Consider the following 18073-nt stretch of genomic DNA (forward strand, 5'->3'; position numbering starts at 1 on the left):
TTATTTTGAACTTCAACTAATTCACAAGGTCTGAATTAGTGGTTAACCGTAAATGCTTCATCAAACATCAATACCCCTTGCTCCAAAGCTTGTATACCTGGATAAACTATGTCTTTCAACTAAACAATCTAAAAACACCCTCATCACTTGACCTCAGTATTGATTCACTTGCCTTTGGAATATGCCCAAAAGTAATTCAAAGTCATAGTAAAGTATTGATTCACTTGCCCTTGTAATATGCCCAAAAGTAATTCAATGTCACAGTCAAGTATTGATTCACTTGCCCTTGCAATATGCCCAAAAGTAATTCAAAGTCATAGTCAAGTATTGATTCACTTGCCCTTGGAATATGCCCAAAAGTAATTCAAAGTCATAGTCAAGTATTGATTCACTTGCCCTTGCAATATGCCCAAAAGTAATTCAATGTCACAGTCAAGTATTGATTCACTTGCCCTTGTAATATGCCCAAAAGTAATTCAGTGTCACAGTCAAGTATTGATTCACATGCCATTGGAATATGCCCAAAAGCAATTCAATGCCACAGTCATGTATTGATCACTTATCCTTGTAATATGCCCAAAAGTAATTCAATGCCACAGTCAAGTATTGATTCACTTGCCCTTGGAATATGCCCAAAAGTAATTCAATGTCACAGTCAAGTATTGATTGACTTTCCCTTGGAATATGCCCAAAAGTAATTCAATGCCACAATCAAGTATTGATTCACTTGCCCTTGCAATATGCCCAAAAGAAATTAAATGTCACAGTCTAAGTAACAATGCTTCCAATTGGGTCATATGATTTTATTGAGCACAGACGATTGTTTCATTTTTAGCTCGGCTGTTTTCGGAGAAAACCTGAGGTATTGTCATAGCCAGCTCGTCCGCTGTCGGCGTCGTGCTTAAACCTTAACATTGTCTCTAAAATCAAAGTGCTTCCACCTACAACTTTGAAACTTCATATGTAGCTGCACCTTGATGAGTTCTACACGCCACACCCATTTTTGAGTCACTAGGTCAAAGGTCAAGGTCACTGTGTCAAGGTCACCCACAGCCGAGCGTTGGCACCCACTTTGCCGTGTTCTTGTAATTGGTTGTTTTAAGGATGACTATTTTCCTTTTAGTCTAGAGAAAGACCAGCAAATATTGTTGTAGAATATGTCCATCATTATTTGTTGTTCTTTCCAGGCCGTCTTCAAAAACTACGACAATGACCGTGATGGATTCATATCACATGCAGAGTTTGAGGCTATTGCTGGGAATTTCCCGTTCATCGACTCCTTCTGTGTACTTGATGCAGACCAGTATGTGTGAAATAAACATTTTCACTAATTGAGTCATGTTCTGAGAAAACTGGGCATAATGCATGTGCGTTAAGTGCATTCCCAGATTTGCCGGTGCAGTCTGCACAGGCTAATCAGGGACGACACTTTCAGCTTAAATTGGATTTTTGCTAAGAAGAGACTTCATTTAAACAAAAAAATATCATGAATGCGGAAAGTGTCATCCCTGATTAGCCTGTGTGGACTGCACAGGCTAATCTGGGATGACACTTTACGCACATGCATTAAGCCCAGTTTTCTCAGAATGCGACTCAATTTCTTTTTAGATGCTGTCATATCTCTCAATGTATATTTGGCATTACAAGTAATGCATGATGCATGTTAACAGTAATGATAATCAATATTTATAAACTGTAATATGTAATTTTTCATGCTACCATGAGGGGATATATTTCTTTGCACCCGTCGTTTAAATTGTTAATGTATTGCATTTGTATCTTATTCAAACTTGAAATTGTTAAAATATAAACTTTTAAGGATTGAGTTTAAACCAATGTGTATATTCATGCAAGTTTTACAATAATTATCAATTTTGGTTCATCACTACTGTAAACTATGGAAAACATTAATCTTTTTTATGCCCCGGGTAGGGTGGCATATAGCAGTTGAACTGTCCGTCAGTCAGTATGTCAGTCAGTCTGTTCGTCCGTCCAAAAAAAACTTTAACATTGGCCATAACTTTAAATATTGAACATACTAACTTGATATTTGGCATGCGTGTGTATCTCATGGAGATGCACATTTTGAGTGCTAAAATTTCAAGGTGAACATCATCCTTCAAGGTCTAGGGTCGAAAAAACAAATTCCAAGGGAAGTAATAAGCTTTAAATTGACATAATTATCTGATCTGTCAACATATATATTTTCGTTAAATCAATCAAATAGGCGCAGTAGGCGGCATTGTGTTTCTGACAAACAAATCGTGGTAAAAGGTCAAGCTCATCCTTCAAGGTCTAAGGTCAAAAATACAAATCAAAGGGAAGTAATAAGCTTTAAAGGGAGATAATTATTCAATATTGAACATAGCAACTTGATATTTGGCATGCATGTGTATCTCATGGAGCTGCACATTGAGTTGTGAATCTACAATCATGGTAGTGGCTTTTAATTATTTGCTACTAAAAATAGAGAGTGGCTTTTAATTATTTGCTACTAAAAATAGAGATTTGTTAGAGACAATTATTTTAAAGGGAAGTAATTTATAAAATTATAAATCTCATATTATATATTTCCTTACCAAGAATTTAACTTCTTTTCACAGTTACTGTACAGATTTATTATTTGGATTATTTATAACTCAAATGAATGATTTTTCAAAGTTTTTTTTAAATGATATAAATATCATTTCGTTACTGTACCAATTTGTGAATGGTAGTGTTGATTACATACCCCTGGACTTATGTCTATAGGTATATGATGAGCTCTGGCTATGATAATGAAAAAGAAAAATGAGCTCTGGCTATGATCTCTTTGATAAACTACAGACCTTGGTTGTCCGTGATGTCTGACTTTGTCATTTTGACTGTCTACAAACCCCCCTCCCTGGTTGGATTGGACAAATCCAAGGGAAGTAATAAGCCTTAAAGGGAGATGATTTCTATACCTGCCAAATGATAAATATAAATTTTATTTCAAAGCAGCGCAGTAGGGGGCATTGTGTTTCTGACGAACACATCTCTTATGGATATTATTTATTATAGAATAATTTAATAGTTTTTAAGCCAGCAGGGCTTATCATCCTTTAAGTAGAGAAGTTTAATACAATATGAGCCGCATTCTGAAAAACTGGGCTTAATGCATGTGCATAAAATGTCATCTCAGATTAGCCTGTGCAGTCTGCTGTCAGGCTAATCAGGGAGCACACTGTCCGCTAGTAGTTATTTATCATGTAAAGGATGTCTCTCTTAAAAGAAAATCCAGTCGAGGAATAAAATGTTGCCCCTGATTAGCCTGCGGGGACTGCACATGCTAATCTGGGACAAAAATTTACGCACATTAATTTAAGCACTATTTTCCCAGATAGGGGCTATATATTTTACATTTAAGACATGGTCTTATCACACAAAGCATTGTCAAAAAATTTAATTCTCACATCAACTGCTGGATTTCATTGCAGGGATGGTATGATCAGTAAAGCAGAAATGAAGACGTATTTCATCCGCGCCAACTGCCACGCCCTTCGAAACAGCTTCAAGCACGATTTCCATGAGATCACTTACTTCAAACCCACATTCTGTATTCACTGCACTGGACTGGTAAGGCACCCACGTTCTGTATTTACTGCACAGGACTGGTAAGGCACCCACGTTTTGTATTCACTGCACAGGACTGGTAAGGCACCCACGTTTTGTATTCACTGCACAGGACTGGTAAGGCACCCACGTTCTGTATTCACTGCACAGGACTGGTAAGGCACCCACGTTCTGTATTTACTGCACAGGACTGGTAAGGCACCCACGTTCTGTATTCACTGCACAGGACTGGTAAGGCACCCACGTTTTGTATTCACTGCACAGGACTGGTAAGGCACCCACGTTCTGTATTCACTGCACAGGACTGGTAAGGCACCCACGTTCTGTATTTACTGCACAGGACTGGTAAGGCACCCACGTTCTGTATTCACTGCACAGGACTAGTAAGGCACCCACGTTCTGTATTCACTGCACAGGACTAGTAAGGCACCCACGTTTTGTATTCACTGCACAGGACTGGTAAGGCACCCACATTCTGTATTCACTGCACAGGACTGGTAAGGCACCCACGTTCTGTATTCACTGCACAGGACTAGTAAGGCACCCACGTTCTGTATTCACTGCACAGGACTAGTAAGGCACCCACGTTTTGTATTCACTGCACAGGACTGGTAAGGCACCCACGTTCTGTATTTACTGCACAGGACTAGTAAGGCACCCACGTTCTGTATTCACTGCACAGGACTGGTAAGGCACCCACGTTCTGTATTCACTGCACAGGACTGGTAAGGCACCCACGTTCTGTATTTACTGCACAGGACTGGTAAGGCACCCACGTTCTGTATTCACTGCACAGGACTGGTAAGGCACCCACGTTTTGTATTCACTGCACAGGACTGGTAAGGCACCCACGTTCTGTATTCACTGCACAGGACTGGTAAGGCACCCACGTTCTGTATTCACTGCACAGGACTAGTAAGGCACCCACGTTCTGTATTCACTGCACAGGACTGGTAAGGCACCCACGTTCTGTATTCACTGCACAGGACTAGTAAGGCACCCACGTTCTGTATTCACTGCACAGGACTAGTAAGGCACCCACGTTCTGTATTCACTGCACAGGACTAGTAAGGCACCCACGTTTTGTATTCACTGCACAGGACTGGTAAGGCACCCACGTTCTGTATTGACTGCACAGGACTGGTAAGGCACCCACGTTTTGTATTCACTGCACAGGACTGGTAAGGCACCCACGTTCTGTATTCACTGCACAGGACTGGTAAGGCACCCACGTTTTGTATTCACTGCACAGGACTGGTAAGGCACCCACGTTTTGTATTCACTGCAAAGGACTGGTAAGGCACCCACGTTCTGTATTCACTGCACAGGACTGGTAAGGCACCCACGTTTTGTATTCACTGCACAGGACTGGTAAGGCACCCACGTTTTGTATTCACTGCACAGGACTGGTAAGGCACCCACGTTCTGTATTCACTGCACAGGACTGGTAAGGCACCCACGTTCTGTATTCACTGCACAGGACTGGTAAGGCACCCACGTTCTGTATTCACTGCACAGGACTGGTAAGGCACCCACGTTCTGTATTCACTGCACAGGACTGGTAAGGCACTCAGATCCTAAACCAATCTTTAATCAAAGACTAATATGAATGCTGCTTACAAAATTCTTTTTGAAAACTTAGCTAAACGTTTGCATCCAACAAAACCTATATCTAGCCGATGATAGTTATTTATAAATAAAACATGCAAAGCATGGCTTATTAAAAAAAAACAACACTAATTTTCATACTTGCACTTCCATTCCCAAAATAACGGCTAGGTAATTTTTACATAAAAAACAAACAACAACCCATTTTTAAACAACGAAAAAGTAGGTGGGTTAAAAAGAAGTTAGCTTGTCAGTCTGTTGGTTTCTGGTCAATTACTTGATTTAGGCTTGACATATTTTGCACGCACGTGTGTACAATTATTTAACCCTTTACCACTTAGATATGTATTTTGACCCATTTGTAGTACCTTAGAAAGTTAGATTTAATTTAAGACCTTTCTTACTACAATCAAGTATTAAAGGCTTCATTTCCAACCCTTAGATACTGATGAGCAGCAAACAGCATAAAACCTGAACAGACTGTGAGTTACTCGCAGGTTGTTCTGGTTTTATACTGTTTGCACATAGCCATTTTCACTTGGCTTCTGAGGGGGAAAGGGTTTATAGAGATCAAGTTTTGCTGTGATGTTTGGTCAATTTCTTTCAAATGGATTTCAGTTTTGTTACAAAGTCTTAATTTGGGAGAATACTCTTTTCTGGTGTGACAATTCTAGTTTTATTGGAAATACAGTCACCTTCCAATTATTTTGATAATCTGGTGTTATTGTTCTTTAACCCTTTTCCACTCAGAGACAAAGTGAAAATGGCTTAGTGCAAACAGCATAAAACCAGAACAGCCTGCGAGTAACTCACAGTCTGTTCAGGTTTTATGCTGTTTGCTGCTCATCAGCATCTAAGGGTTGGAGATGAAGCCTTAAAACTTGAACCTAGTAAGAAAGGTCTTAAATTAAATTTAACTTTCTAAGGGACTGCAAATGCATAAAAATATGTATCTAAGTGGTAAAGGATTAACAAATGTACAATGTATACTTCTCTTCAATTATGATATGTATTTGAAAGCATAACACCCTCTGAATTTCATAGCGTCTAACATAATTTAATCACACTGAATACAATTTTACTAGCAAACTTTAAAATGTTTATTTAATTAAATGATGAAAATGAAAAATATAAAACAAATAAAATTGAAATTCATAAAAGAAAGTTATAAGACATATGTTGATGTCTTTGGTGAATTAATGATATGAGATATAAAACATTTTAGAAGTTTTATTTAAACAACAGTAGCAATCATCAATATACTCTTCATTGGTCTTTACTGAAAGCAAAACATAATCATATGCATTAAGTATTTAGCTTCATTGTCGTTTCAATTCAATTAGTAATTCTTGTAACATAAATAATTGACATCTTGAACAAAAAGTCAGAGAGGGCCATAGTTTAAATAACTTCTTACAATGCTTATATACATGTACTTATTGTACATGTATGCTGTTTAAATAAATTAAAGACATTCATTTTCTATATGATGCAAATGAGTTTTAACTCTTCATGCATGAGTAAGTTATCATCGCCGTCACACAATTCTTTTTTAAATATAAATGATTTGAGTTAAGTGTAAGCCTGTATGGTTGTTTTAGAAACTTGATTTTTGTTTGACAACTTTTCATTTACAAATGTGTACCTTGATACGGAGTATAGTATACATTGTAATTTGATTTTTATGATAAAATTCCTGATGTTTACTGACCAAGCATTATTCATGCAATTACAGGGTGTTTGTCAATGTGAATATATTTATCATGATTCTGGATATTATTTTGATTCTTATTTTCTTTCTCTAAATCAGTGGTTTGTTATCTATACCTTTGGATTTTTTTTTCAGTTATGGGGCCTAATTAAGCAAGGCTGGAAATGTAAAGGTAAGATTCTATATTTGTTCATAGTGCTGAGAAAACTGGGCTTAATGCATGTGTGTAGTGTCGTCCCAGATTAGCCTGTGCAGTCCGTACAGGCTAATCAGGGACAAGACTTTACGCCTAAATTGGATTTTAGCTAAGAAGAGACTTCATTTAAATGAAAAATGTCATAAAAGCGGAAAGTGTCGTCCCTAATCTGGGACTACACTTTACGCACATGCATTATGCCCAGTTTTCTCAGAACACGACTCATTTGTACAGTTGATGCTGCCTTTTGCTTATAATAAATAGCTGTCAAGTGAACATTGTATTCTGCTTTAAAAAAAGGTCTATACTGCTTCAGAGATGTAGGTGTTTACAAATGATAGGAAATTCAGTGTCACAAGAGTTTAAACCTGTATCATACCGAGAATAAAGCTTTCGTATGCCCACTCTCCGGCGTCTGCTGATGCTGTAGGACATAACGGTATTGGCCTGATCGTTCTTTCCTTCTTATGACCATAGAAGGTTTACCCTAAACTACAGGACTTTTATAATATCAATTATGATTCCTACAAAACTTCCATAGTTGCATGGATGATATCTATACACACTCTCTACACACTCACATCACCTGACCTCATTTTTACCTTCACATTGACATACTTTGGCATTTAGTCCAATTAAAGAGGTCAAATTTTGGTATATCCAAATTTACGATTTGAAAAACATTAAATCTACTTACAAAAAAGCTTTGATACTTCCATTCAACAATAAACAAACTAATATCATCTTACTTCTTTTTGACAATGACATTAACCTTATTTTTTTAATCTCATAAATAATAATGATAAATTCATATTGAAATATTTCCTCTCGATGCAACAGTGTTAATTGAATACAGCATCTTGTTTTATGTCTTTTATAATTATCCAAAATATCGTGTTCAATTTCCCAATATGTTCACATTCCACATATTTGAGATCTCTTCTTTTTTTCTTAAAATATTATTAAAAGTACATGTGTACATACAAAAAATGAATTGGTACAGTATTGATCATAACCTAAGTAAATACCACTTGGCATTACTTTGTCTTGTATCTAGTTCAGAAATTAAAAATGTATAATGCTCTACATTTTAATAATGACCGACTTTTTTTTGTCTGAACATTCGTCAATATGGTCTCACATTATGATAGATTGACCTTTTGACAATCTCTTCCGCTGAATTTTTCTGTGCAAGAAAAAACTAAAACTTCATTATTATAGTACTTTACATTCTGATGATAGCTGTGAAAGAGGAACAATACTTTGACGTTTTTTCTTATGCTTACTTGCTTTAATTTCTTAAATGTGGAAAAAAAAAGAAGGCATAAATGGTTTTCCTTTCTGTGTTGACATGGACACAGAAATGTAGTTTATACACCTGTCTATAGACATGACATATTATGGCAAAAGCCTTTGAGGATGAGCATGCAGCAAAATAATTGTTGTGACTGCCTTAATCATACAGTTTTCATTGAATCTTCACCAAACTTTTCATATTAAGAGTTTAATAGCCAGCCAATTCGCACAAGTCACTTCAGAGTTATTACCTATTATAATACAAAAACTGCTACATTTTCCATTTCAGTTCTATAGTGCGTACAGTTTTTATGGAATATTCATCAAACTTTGTGAAAAGGTTTGTTGACATAAATCGGAGGCCAAGTGCAAAAACCTGCCACATTTTGCCAGGCGGTTGAGAGTTGTTGCCCTTTGTTAGTACTAACAATCTCACAGAATCTTATGCAAACTTTCCAGATATATATGTTTGCATAAAATGGAACTCAAGTTTGATAGACAGCCCAACCAATATTGCATCCCATGGTGTCCATTTTTTTACAACTTAAGTATGTTTCTCTCCATGACCTTGTTTAATGATACAAATGAAATTGTTGCCAAATACCTTTGTGTTTTACTTTGAACACTTAAATGTTCTGTATGCATACCACAGTCAAAATTAAAGATTAATTCCAAACATAAATGCAGGCGAATCTGTGAGGACACTTTACGCACATACTTGAAGCCCAGTTTTCCTAGAACAAGGCCATTATTATACATTTGTGGGTGTGTGCAGTGATTTGGTTGCTTTCAGACTGCGGAATCAATGCACACAAGCACTGTAAGGACCTGGTCGTCATGGAATGTCGCTCCAAGACTAGTGTGGCTTGTAACCGGAGATTAGACTCCCTGTCTTCAAATGGTGAGACGTAACCAATACAGCAGAAATGTGTCATCTTAACCTTTACCACTCAGAGTTGCACTTTTACATGTTTGAAGTCTCTTAGAAAATCAAATTAAATTATAGACTTTTCTTCCTAGATTCAAGTTTGAAAGGGTTCATTTCGAACCCTAAGATTCTGATGAGCAGCAACCAGCTTAAAACCTGAACAGCCTTTGAGTTACTAGCAGGCTGTTCTGGTTTTATGCTGTTGCATAAGCCATTTTCCACTTTACTTCTGGGTGGGAAAGGGTTAAGGTGAGACTGTTAGTGATATTGAAGAACATTCTGTTCATGCATACTATTTTGTAGCAGGGACATTAGTACTAAAGCAGTATGTACACATTTCAACTCACCACCCACTCCCATCTAATAACCCTGGAGGTGTGTCCTCTTCCTTCTATATACAACTTGTAGGAACATTGTCTCTTATTATAGTGTGGTATTCATGTGTGATTTTTATTATACCCTTTTGTTACTTATAACTTATGTGGCATCTCTGTTGGTTTAAAATACTATATAATGAAAGTGTACATCATTGTAACTACACACAATACAGATGTGTTTTATTATGCCCCCCTTCGAAGAAGAGGGGGTATATTGCTTTGCTCATGTCGGTCTGTCGGTCGGTCGGTCCAGCAGGTGGTTTCCAAATGATAACTCAAGAACGCTTGGGCCTAGGATCATGAAACTTCATAGGTACATTGATCATGACTCCCAGATGACCCCTATTGATTTTGAGGTCACTGGGTCAAAGGTCAAGGTCACGGTGACCCGAAATAGTAAAATGGTTTCCGGATGATAACTCAAGAACGCTTATGCCTAGGATCATGAAACTTGATAGGTAGATTGATCAGGACTTGCAGATGACCCCTATTGATTTTCAGGTCACTAGGTCAAAGGTCAAGGTCACGGTGACCCGAAATAGTAAAATGGTTTACGGATGATAACTCAAGAACGCTTATGCCTAGAGTCATGAAACTTCATAGGTAGATTGATAATGACTGGCAGATGACCCCTATTGATTTTCAGGTCACTAGGTCAAAGGTCAAGATCACGGTGACCCAAACTAGTAAAATGGTTTCCGGATGATAACTCAAGAACGCTTATGCCTAGAATCATTAAACTTCATAGGTAGATTGATAATGACTCGCAGATGACCCCTATTGATTTTCAGGTCACTAGGTAAAAGGTCAAGGTCACGTTGACCCGAAATAGTAAAATGGTTTCCGGATGATAACTCAAAAACGCTTATGCCTAGGATCATGAAACTTGATAGGTAGATTGATAATGACTCGCAGATGACCCCTATTGATTTTCAGGTCACTAGGTCAAAGGTCAAGGTCACGGTGACCCGAAATAGTAAAATGGTTTCCGGATGATGACACAATAACGCTTATGCCTAGGATCATGAAACTTGATAGGTAGATTGATCATGACTCGCAGTTGACCCCTATTGATTTTCAGGTCACTATCAAAGGTCAAGGTCACAGTGACCCGAAACAGTAAAATGGTTTCCGGATGATAACTCAAGAACGCTTATGGCTACGATCATGAAATTTCATAGGTACATTGATCATTACCTGCAGATGACCCCTATTGATTTTCAGGTCACTAGGTCAAAGGTCAAGGTCATGGTGACCCGAAATAGTAAAATGGTTTCCAGATGATAACTCAAGAACGCTTATGCCTAGTATCATGAAACTTCATAGGTACATTGATCATGACTTGCAGATGACCCCTATTGATTTTGAGGTCACTAGGTCAAAGGTCAAGGTCATGGTGACCCAAAATAGTAAAATGGTTTCTGGATGATAACTCAAGAACGCTTATGCCTAGGATCATGAAACTTGATAGGTAGATTGATCATGACTCGCAGATGACCCCTATTGATTTTCAGGTCACTAGGTAAAAGGTCAAGGTCACGGTGACCCGAAATAGTAACATGGTTTCCGGATGATAACTGAAGAACGCTTATGGCTAGGATCATGAAACTTGATAGGTAGATTGATCACAACTCGCAGATGACCCCTATTGATTTTCAGTTCACTAGGTCAAAGGTCAAGGTCACAGTGACAAAAAACATATTCACACAATGGCTGTCACTACAACGTAGAGCCCATATGGGGGGCATGCATGTTTTACAAACAGCCCTTGTTTGGTTTGTAATTTAGTATATTTGCCTTCTATTTGCCAACAATATATCCTCCCTCTGTCTGTCCACAGAGGAACAATCTTGTTCACAGACATTCTCCTGCACTATTCCATGCACAACATTATTTGCAGGCATTATTCCTTAAGATGTGAAGTTGTGCATGTGCAATTATTATCATCCTAGGTCGAAAATAAGCCTTTATTAGCAACAAGTATAAATCTCTGTAACTGCAACATCCACATGCTTGTTATTTGGTACATAACCCAGAGGATATTTGTGAAATTTGGTGGTATATCGATTTTAATTCATGAATGATCATAGATTGCTAGCTCACCTGAGCACAACGTGCTCATGGTGAGCTTTTGTGATCGCCTTTTGTCCGTCGTGCGTCGTCCATTGTGTGTTGTCCGTCGTCAACATTTTGCCTTGTGAACACTCTACAGGCCACATTTATTTTGTCTGATCTTCATGAAATTTGGTCAGAACATTTGTCCCATTGATACCTCGACTGAGTTCGAAACTGGGTCATGCTGGGTCAAAAACTAGGTCACTAGGTCAAAAAAAAAGAAAAACCTTGTGAGTTAAAAAATGGTTGCGGTCCGTTGAAAAACATGGCCGCCAGGGGGCGGGGCAGTATTTCTTATATGGCTATAGAGAAACCTTGTGAACACTCTAGAAGTCACAATTTTTGCCCAATCATCATGATACTTGGTCAAAACATTGGTTTCATTAATATCTCGGACGAGTTTGAAAATGGTCCAGATCGGTGAAATTACATGGCCGCCAGGGGGCGGAGCAGTTTTCCTTAAATGGTTATAGTAAAACCTTGTTAAAACTCTAGAGGCCACATTTGTTGTCCAATCTTCATGAAATTTGGTCAGAAGATTGGTCTGTATAATATCTTAGATGAGTTAAAAATGGTTACGATTGCTTGAAAAACATGGCTGCCAAGGGCGGGGCATTTTTCCTTATATGGCTATAGTAAAACCTTGTGAACACTCTAGAGGCCACATTTATTGTCCAATCTTCATGAAATTTAGTCAGAAGATTGGTCTCAATGATATCTTGGATGAGTTCGAAAATGGTTACGTTTGCTTGAAAAACATGGCTGCCAAGGGGCGGGGTGTTTTTCATTATATGGTTATATATGGCTATAGTAAAATCTTGTTACATGTAACACTCTAGAGGCCACATTTATTGTCCGATCTTCATGAAACTTGGCCAGAAGATTAATCCCAATAATATCTTGGACAAGTTAAAAAAATGATGCGGGTTGGTTGAAAAACATGGCTGCCAGGGGGCGGGGCATTTTTCCTTAAATGGCTATAGTAAAACCTTGTTAACACTCTAGATGCCACATTTATTTTCCGATCTTCATGAAACTTGGTCAGAAGATTTGTCCTAATGATATCTTGGATGAGTTCGAAAATGGTTTTGGTTGCTTAAAAATATGGCCACCACGGGGCAGGGCATTTTTCCTAATATGGCTTTATATAATTGGATGAGTTCGAAAATAGTTTCGGTTGGTGGAAAAACATGGCCGCCAAGGGGGCGGTGCATTTTTCCTCATATAGCTATAGTTAAATCTTGTTAACACTCTAGAAGCCGTATTTATTGTACGATCATCATGAAACTTTGTCAGAAGATTTGTCCCAATGATATTTTGGACAAGTTCGAAAATGGTTCAAGTTGCTTGAAAAACATGGCCACCAGTGGGCGGGGCATTTTTCTTTATATGGACTTATGAATCTTCATTAAACTTTGTCAGTATATTTGTTTAAATGATATCTTGGAAGTGTATGAAAATGGTTCTGGTCTGTTGAAAAAGGTGGCTGCCAGGGTGTTCACTAGTCATGAAAGTTGGTATGAACATTTTGTTCTAATGACATCTTGGGCTGCACAGAACAGGTAAGTTCCTTTGAATCTCAGGTGAGCGACTTTGGGCCTTTCAGGCCCTCTTGTTTTCTATTATAATGACATCATTACACGGTATAACAGTAAAAATTATCAATAATTTTTTCTGTTTATTTTCACTGTTTGAAACAGTGAGTTATCAGGTGTAATTCACTGATATTTCTCTTCAAACCACCCGAAAACATAAAATAAATTGTTTTGTTTTTTGCCCTCTGCACAGTTTCATCAAATTAGGACCGTTGATTAATTACTTGCCACACCTGGGGGTCATATTATTAATGTAATCTTATATAACATAATAACTTGAAAAATGTTTTCCTCTGAAAGCAGAAGGGTTTAATATTTGGAATGTAATATTGAATAATTGTTCTCTACACACTTAGTTAAAAACCCTGGGGTCAAAACTGGCCATGCCCCAGAGTCTGATGTTTTGTTTTTTACATTCACAAGCATTACTTCTTGCAGCACTGGAGGGCACTTTATTAATACTTTGATAAGTTCTTGTTAACATCATTTTACATTTTTAGTTAGGCTGTTTTCGGAGAAAACCCGAGGTATTGTCATAGCCAGCTTGTCAACTGGTGTCCAGCGTCTGGCATCTGTCGTCGGTGTAATGCTAAAACCTTGACATTGGCTCTAAAATCAAAGTGCTTCCACCTACAACTTTGAAACTTCATATGTAGCTGCACCTTGATGAGTTCTACATGCCACACCCTTTTTTGGGTCACTAGGTCAAAGGTCAAGGTCACTGTGACCTCTAATATTCTTCTGAAAAGCTTTCATTCATTCAAAACTGCACCCGCAGCCGAGCGTTGGCACCCGCTACGTGGTGCTCTTGTTAACAATTTATAATTCAATTTATGACTAAATGTTAGAAATAAAGGGTTAACTGTTCATAAAATAACAACTTTATAAAAATGTCATTGATTGAAAAAAGAATGTTTGAATTCTATTCAGACTCGCAAAACAACACTCCTGAAAAAAATTGTTAAATATTGATTTTTAATATTCGTCAATTACAATTAGAAAATTATAAAGCACTTTTCATCCATAATTTAGCAAATCCATGTATTACTGAAATATCATTAAAAATACTCCTATCAAAAATAGAACAGTGGAAACATGTTGCATTCGCTTTAAAAGATCTTTGCTTTGAGTCCAATTTATGGAAAACTTTTTATTGAACAATCTGTTTTCAATATTTTATCTCATTCCAATGACTAAAGTTTTGTGAATAAAGGAATTAAAAAAAACATTTATCAAAATAATATCAAATTTTTTTAACAACCCCATTTAAAAGCAAAAATATTTCTTCTCTAACAGGGTCAGGCAGCCAGGATCTTTCATACTCCTCAAAGCGCAAGATGTCACAGCGTCAGAAACGTACGCGGGTGCATCGTGGGACACAGACGGAGGAATGCTATTTCGACGTGTTTCCACGGGAACTGGAGGAGGGTGGGGAGTTTAGAGAGCTTCATGAGCGACTTTCAAAGGCGGAAGAGGTAGGCAATGGTGTTTTTATTTAATCATGCTGCTACATGGTCGCGGCTGCCTTTTGGCCATTGTGCGGCTGAATCATGATTTTGGAGAAAATTTAGCTAATCAGGGACAATACTTTCCGCCTTAATTGGATTTTGGATAAAAAAGCAATCATTCGTTAAAAAAAGCAGAAAGTTTCGTCCCTGATAAGCCTGGGCAGAGTGCACAGGCTATTCTGTGATGACACTTTACACACATGCATTAAGCCAAGTTTGCCCAGAGCAAAGTTCAAATGTGTAGTAAACGTAATTGCAGATATTTGTTTCATAATGTCTTAAGTGTTGAACAGTTTTATTGTAAACCTTCATGTTTTGAAGATTTAGGTATGTCAAACCTCATCTTGTGTCATTATAAACAATGTTCATCAGTGATAGATGCAAAATTTATGTTATTATGTTTGGAATTTTGTGCTCAATTACAAACACTTGAAATGAGGGAATATGAAGAAATAAATTTATTATCACTACATGAAAGTATGTTTTAATGCTCATGAACTAACAGTGTGTGTTATATTTTCTGCTCAGTCACAAACAATCAATGAGGATGTACAGTAAGTCTTAAGGTGTGTCCCTGGTTATTGTCTTGTACATGTATCTGTGAATGTAGACGGTATTTGCTAGTGACCTTTAAGTTTGTATTTGGTTCAGTTTTGTTATCCTTCGCCAGAGGCGGAGGGATATTGTCTTGGCGTTGTCCGTCCGTCCGTCCGGCTGTCCGTCCGGCACTTTTGTGTCCGGAGCCATATCGTGGAAGTTCTTTGGTGGATTTCATTTCAACTTGGTATGAGTATATATATGCATAAAAGGATGATGCACGCCAAATGGCATTGTACACCATCTGTTAAAAACAGACTTATGGCCCTTTGTATCTTGAAAAAATGCTTTTTAGTGTCCGGAGCCATATCTTGGAAGTTCTTTGGCGGATTTCATTGAAACTTGGTATGAGTATATATATGCATAAGAGGCTTATGCACACCAAATGGCATTGTACAACATCTGTTAAAAACAGAGTTATGGCCCTTTGTATCTTGAAAAAATGCTTTTTACTATAGGCACTTTTGTGTCCGGAGCCATATCTTGGAAGTGCTTTGGCGGATTTCATTTAAAATTGGTATGAGTATATATATGCATAAGAGGATGATGCACGCCAAATGGCATTGTACTCTATCTGTTAAAAACAGACTTATGGCCCTTTGTATCTTGAAAAAATGCTTTTTACTATAGGCATTTTTGTGTCCGGAGCCATATCTTGGAAGCGCTTTGGCGGATTTCTTTGAAACTTGGTATGAATATATTCCTGCGCCAGAGGCGGAGGGATATTGTTTTGGCGTTGTCTGTCCGTCCGTCCGGCACTTTTGTGTCCGGAGCCATATCTTGGAAGTGCTTTGGCGGATTTCATTTAAACTTGATATGAGTATATATATATATGCATAAGAGGATGATGCACGCCAAATGAAAATGATTCCCGTACCCAATGATAAATGATTAACCATCAAAACATTTCCAGGTATGTCATGGCAGATGTTGTGTTCACTCTGCAACACTCTGAAAATTGAGCGTATGTAAACGTTGAATGTTTTTGTGGAAAACGCACGACTTATTAATTCACCTAAATAAATTGTGAAGGCTTAAGAACCTTCCTTTGTCTTAGTTTTGTGTTATTGTCCTCCGTCCGTCCATCTATCATTATGTTCATCCGTCCAATTTGCACCCATCCTCAAACAAAGCATATGTTGCGGGGGATACCTTGGGCCTTTCAGGCCCTCTTGTTGTAGTTCATTATGTACATTTTAGTTTTTTGTGAATGAAATTCTGCATCGTATTTGTCATCTTTTTTGTTGACGTAAAACACAGAACATGTAAACACCACTTGTAGCCTAAGTGATATCATCCAAGGTTTTTATTGCCTGTAATAATTATACATTTTGGATTGAACATCACTTTTATTATATTAACCCTTTCCCCCATATGAAGCAAAGTGAAAATGGCTTTTGCAACCAGCATTAAACCAGAACAGCCTGCGAGTAGTCTGTTCAGGTTTTACGCTGTTTGCTTCTCATCAGTATCTAAGGGTTGGAAAGGAAGCCTTTATAACTTGATTCTGGCAAAGAAAGGTATTTAATTAAATGTAACTTTCTAACGGACTACAAATGCGTTGAATTATGTATCTTAGTGGTAAAGGGTTAATTACACTTAAGATTGCAAAAAGAGTGGGTGGGGTACAGGTCACTGGTATAAGGTTTTGAAAAATGGTTTCTGCTCAATATCTTGAGAACATATTGAACTGAGATAGAAATCATTTATTTTGGTTGTTCCTGTAGTAACATAGTTTGTTAGGAAAAGCTAGAGGGATTTTCTTTAGTTTTTCCAATTAGAAAGAGAACTCTGTTTGATAAATGTCGGGGCAGGTATGGAGCTATACTGGCTGCATATGGCATAAGACCCATTTTCGCATGATGCTGCACATACTATTTGAGACATTTTCTGAAAATACGGGGCTTAATGCATGTGCTTAAAGTGTCATCCCAGATTAGCCTGTGTCCGCACAGGCTAATCAGGGACAACACTTTCCGCTTATGGTATTTTTCGTTTAATTTAAATGAAGTCTCTTCTACACGAAAATCCAGTTAAGTCGGAAAGTGTCGTCCCTGATTAGCCTGTGGGGACTGCACAGGTTAATCTGGGATGACACTTTACGCACATGCATTAAGCCCCGTATTCTCAGAATGCGTCTCATTTAGTCACAGAGGTGCAGGCATATAAATAATGGGCATGTTTAAAATCCTGTTGTAATTCTCAGCCATTTATTTTTTTGGTTTGAACATACTTGGTATAAAAAATAATAATTTTAGCGCCTTTTGTATTTGCCACTTTTTTTTTGTTAAAACATTTCGAAGTATTTAGTAAGCATTTTGGGGTATCCGGAAAATATGTTTGGCAGAGTTTGTAACATGAATATACATTTGTAACTTGCATTGATGCAATATAACCAACATATGTAATGTTGTCTGTTAGTTTTTATGTAAAGCTAGTTAGCATTTTGTTAACATTTGATAACATAACACGTTGGTTTATTGATCACATTATGTATGATGAATAAAGTCTTGTTCATGAGATAATTAGTAGCAGATGTGCATTTTAG

The 18073-nt window shown here is 37.6% G+C and overlaps 1 protein-coding gene across 6 annotated transcripts in view; it reads left to right on the forward strand.

The window, feature by feature from the left end:
• The window catches only part of LOC127874834 (ras guanyl-releasing protein 3-like), a 296898-nt gene that overhangs the window by 100005 nt on the left and 178820 nt on the right, over positions 1–18073 (forward strand). For 3 of the 6 annotated variants that reach the window (XR_008047126.1, XR_008047127.1, XM_052419469.1), the window contains 5 exons: positions 1188–1303; positions 3459–3597; positions 7049–7085; positions 9199–9306; positions 14717–14895. Coding sequence is in view for 4 of the 6 variants with exons in the window: in XM_052419469.1 (XP_052275429.1) it covers positions 1188–1303; positions 3459–3597; positions 7049–7085; positions 9199–9306; positions 14717–14895 (579 nt within the window). In the remaining 2 variants the exon portion in view is untranslated. The remainder of the gene's footprint in view (positions 1–1187; positions 1304–3458; positions 3598–7048; positions 7086–9198; positions 9307–14716; positions 14896–18073) is intronic. The other 3 variants (XM_052419468.1, XM_052419470.1, XM_052419467.1) reach the window with 3 other exon arrangements.

The sequence above is a fragment of the Dreissena polymorpha genome, chromosome 3 (assembly GCF_020536995.1).
Source record: "Dreissena polymorpha isolate Duluth1 chromosome 3, UMN_Dpol_1.0, whole genome shotgun sequence".
NCBI classification, from domain to species: domain Eukaryota; kingdom Metazoa; phylum Mollusca; class Bivalvia; order Myida; family Dreissenidae; genus Dreissena; species Dreissena polymorpha.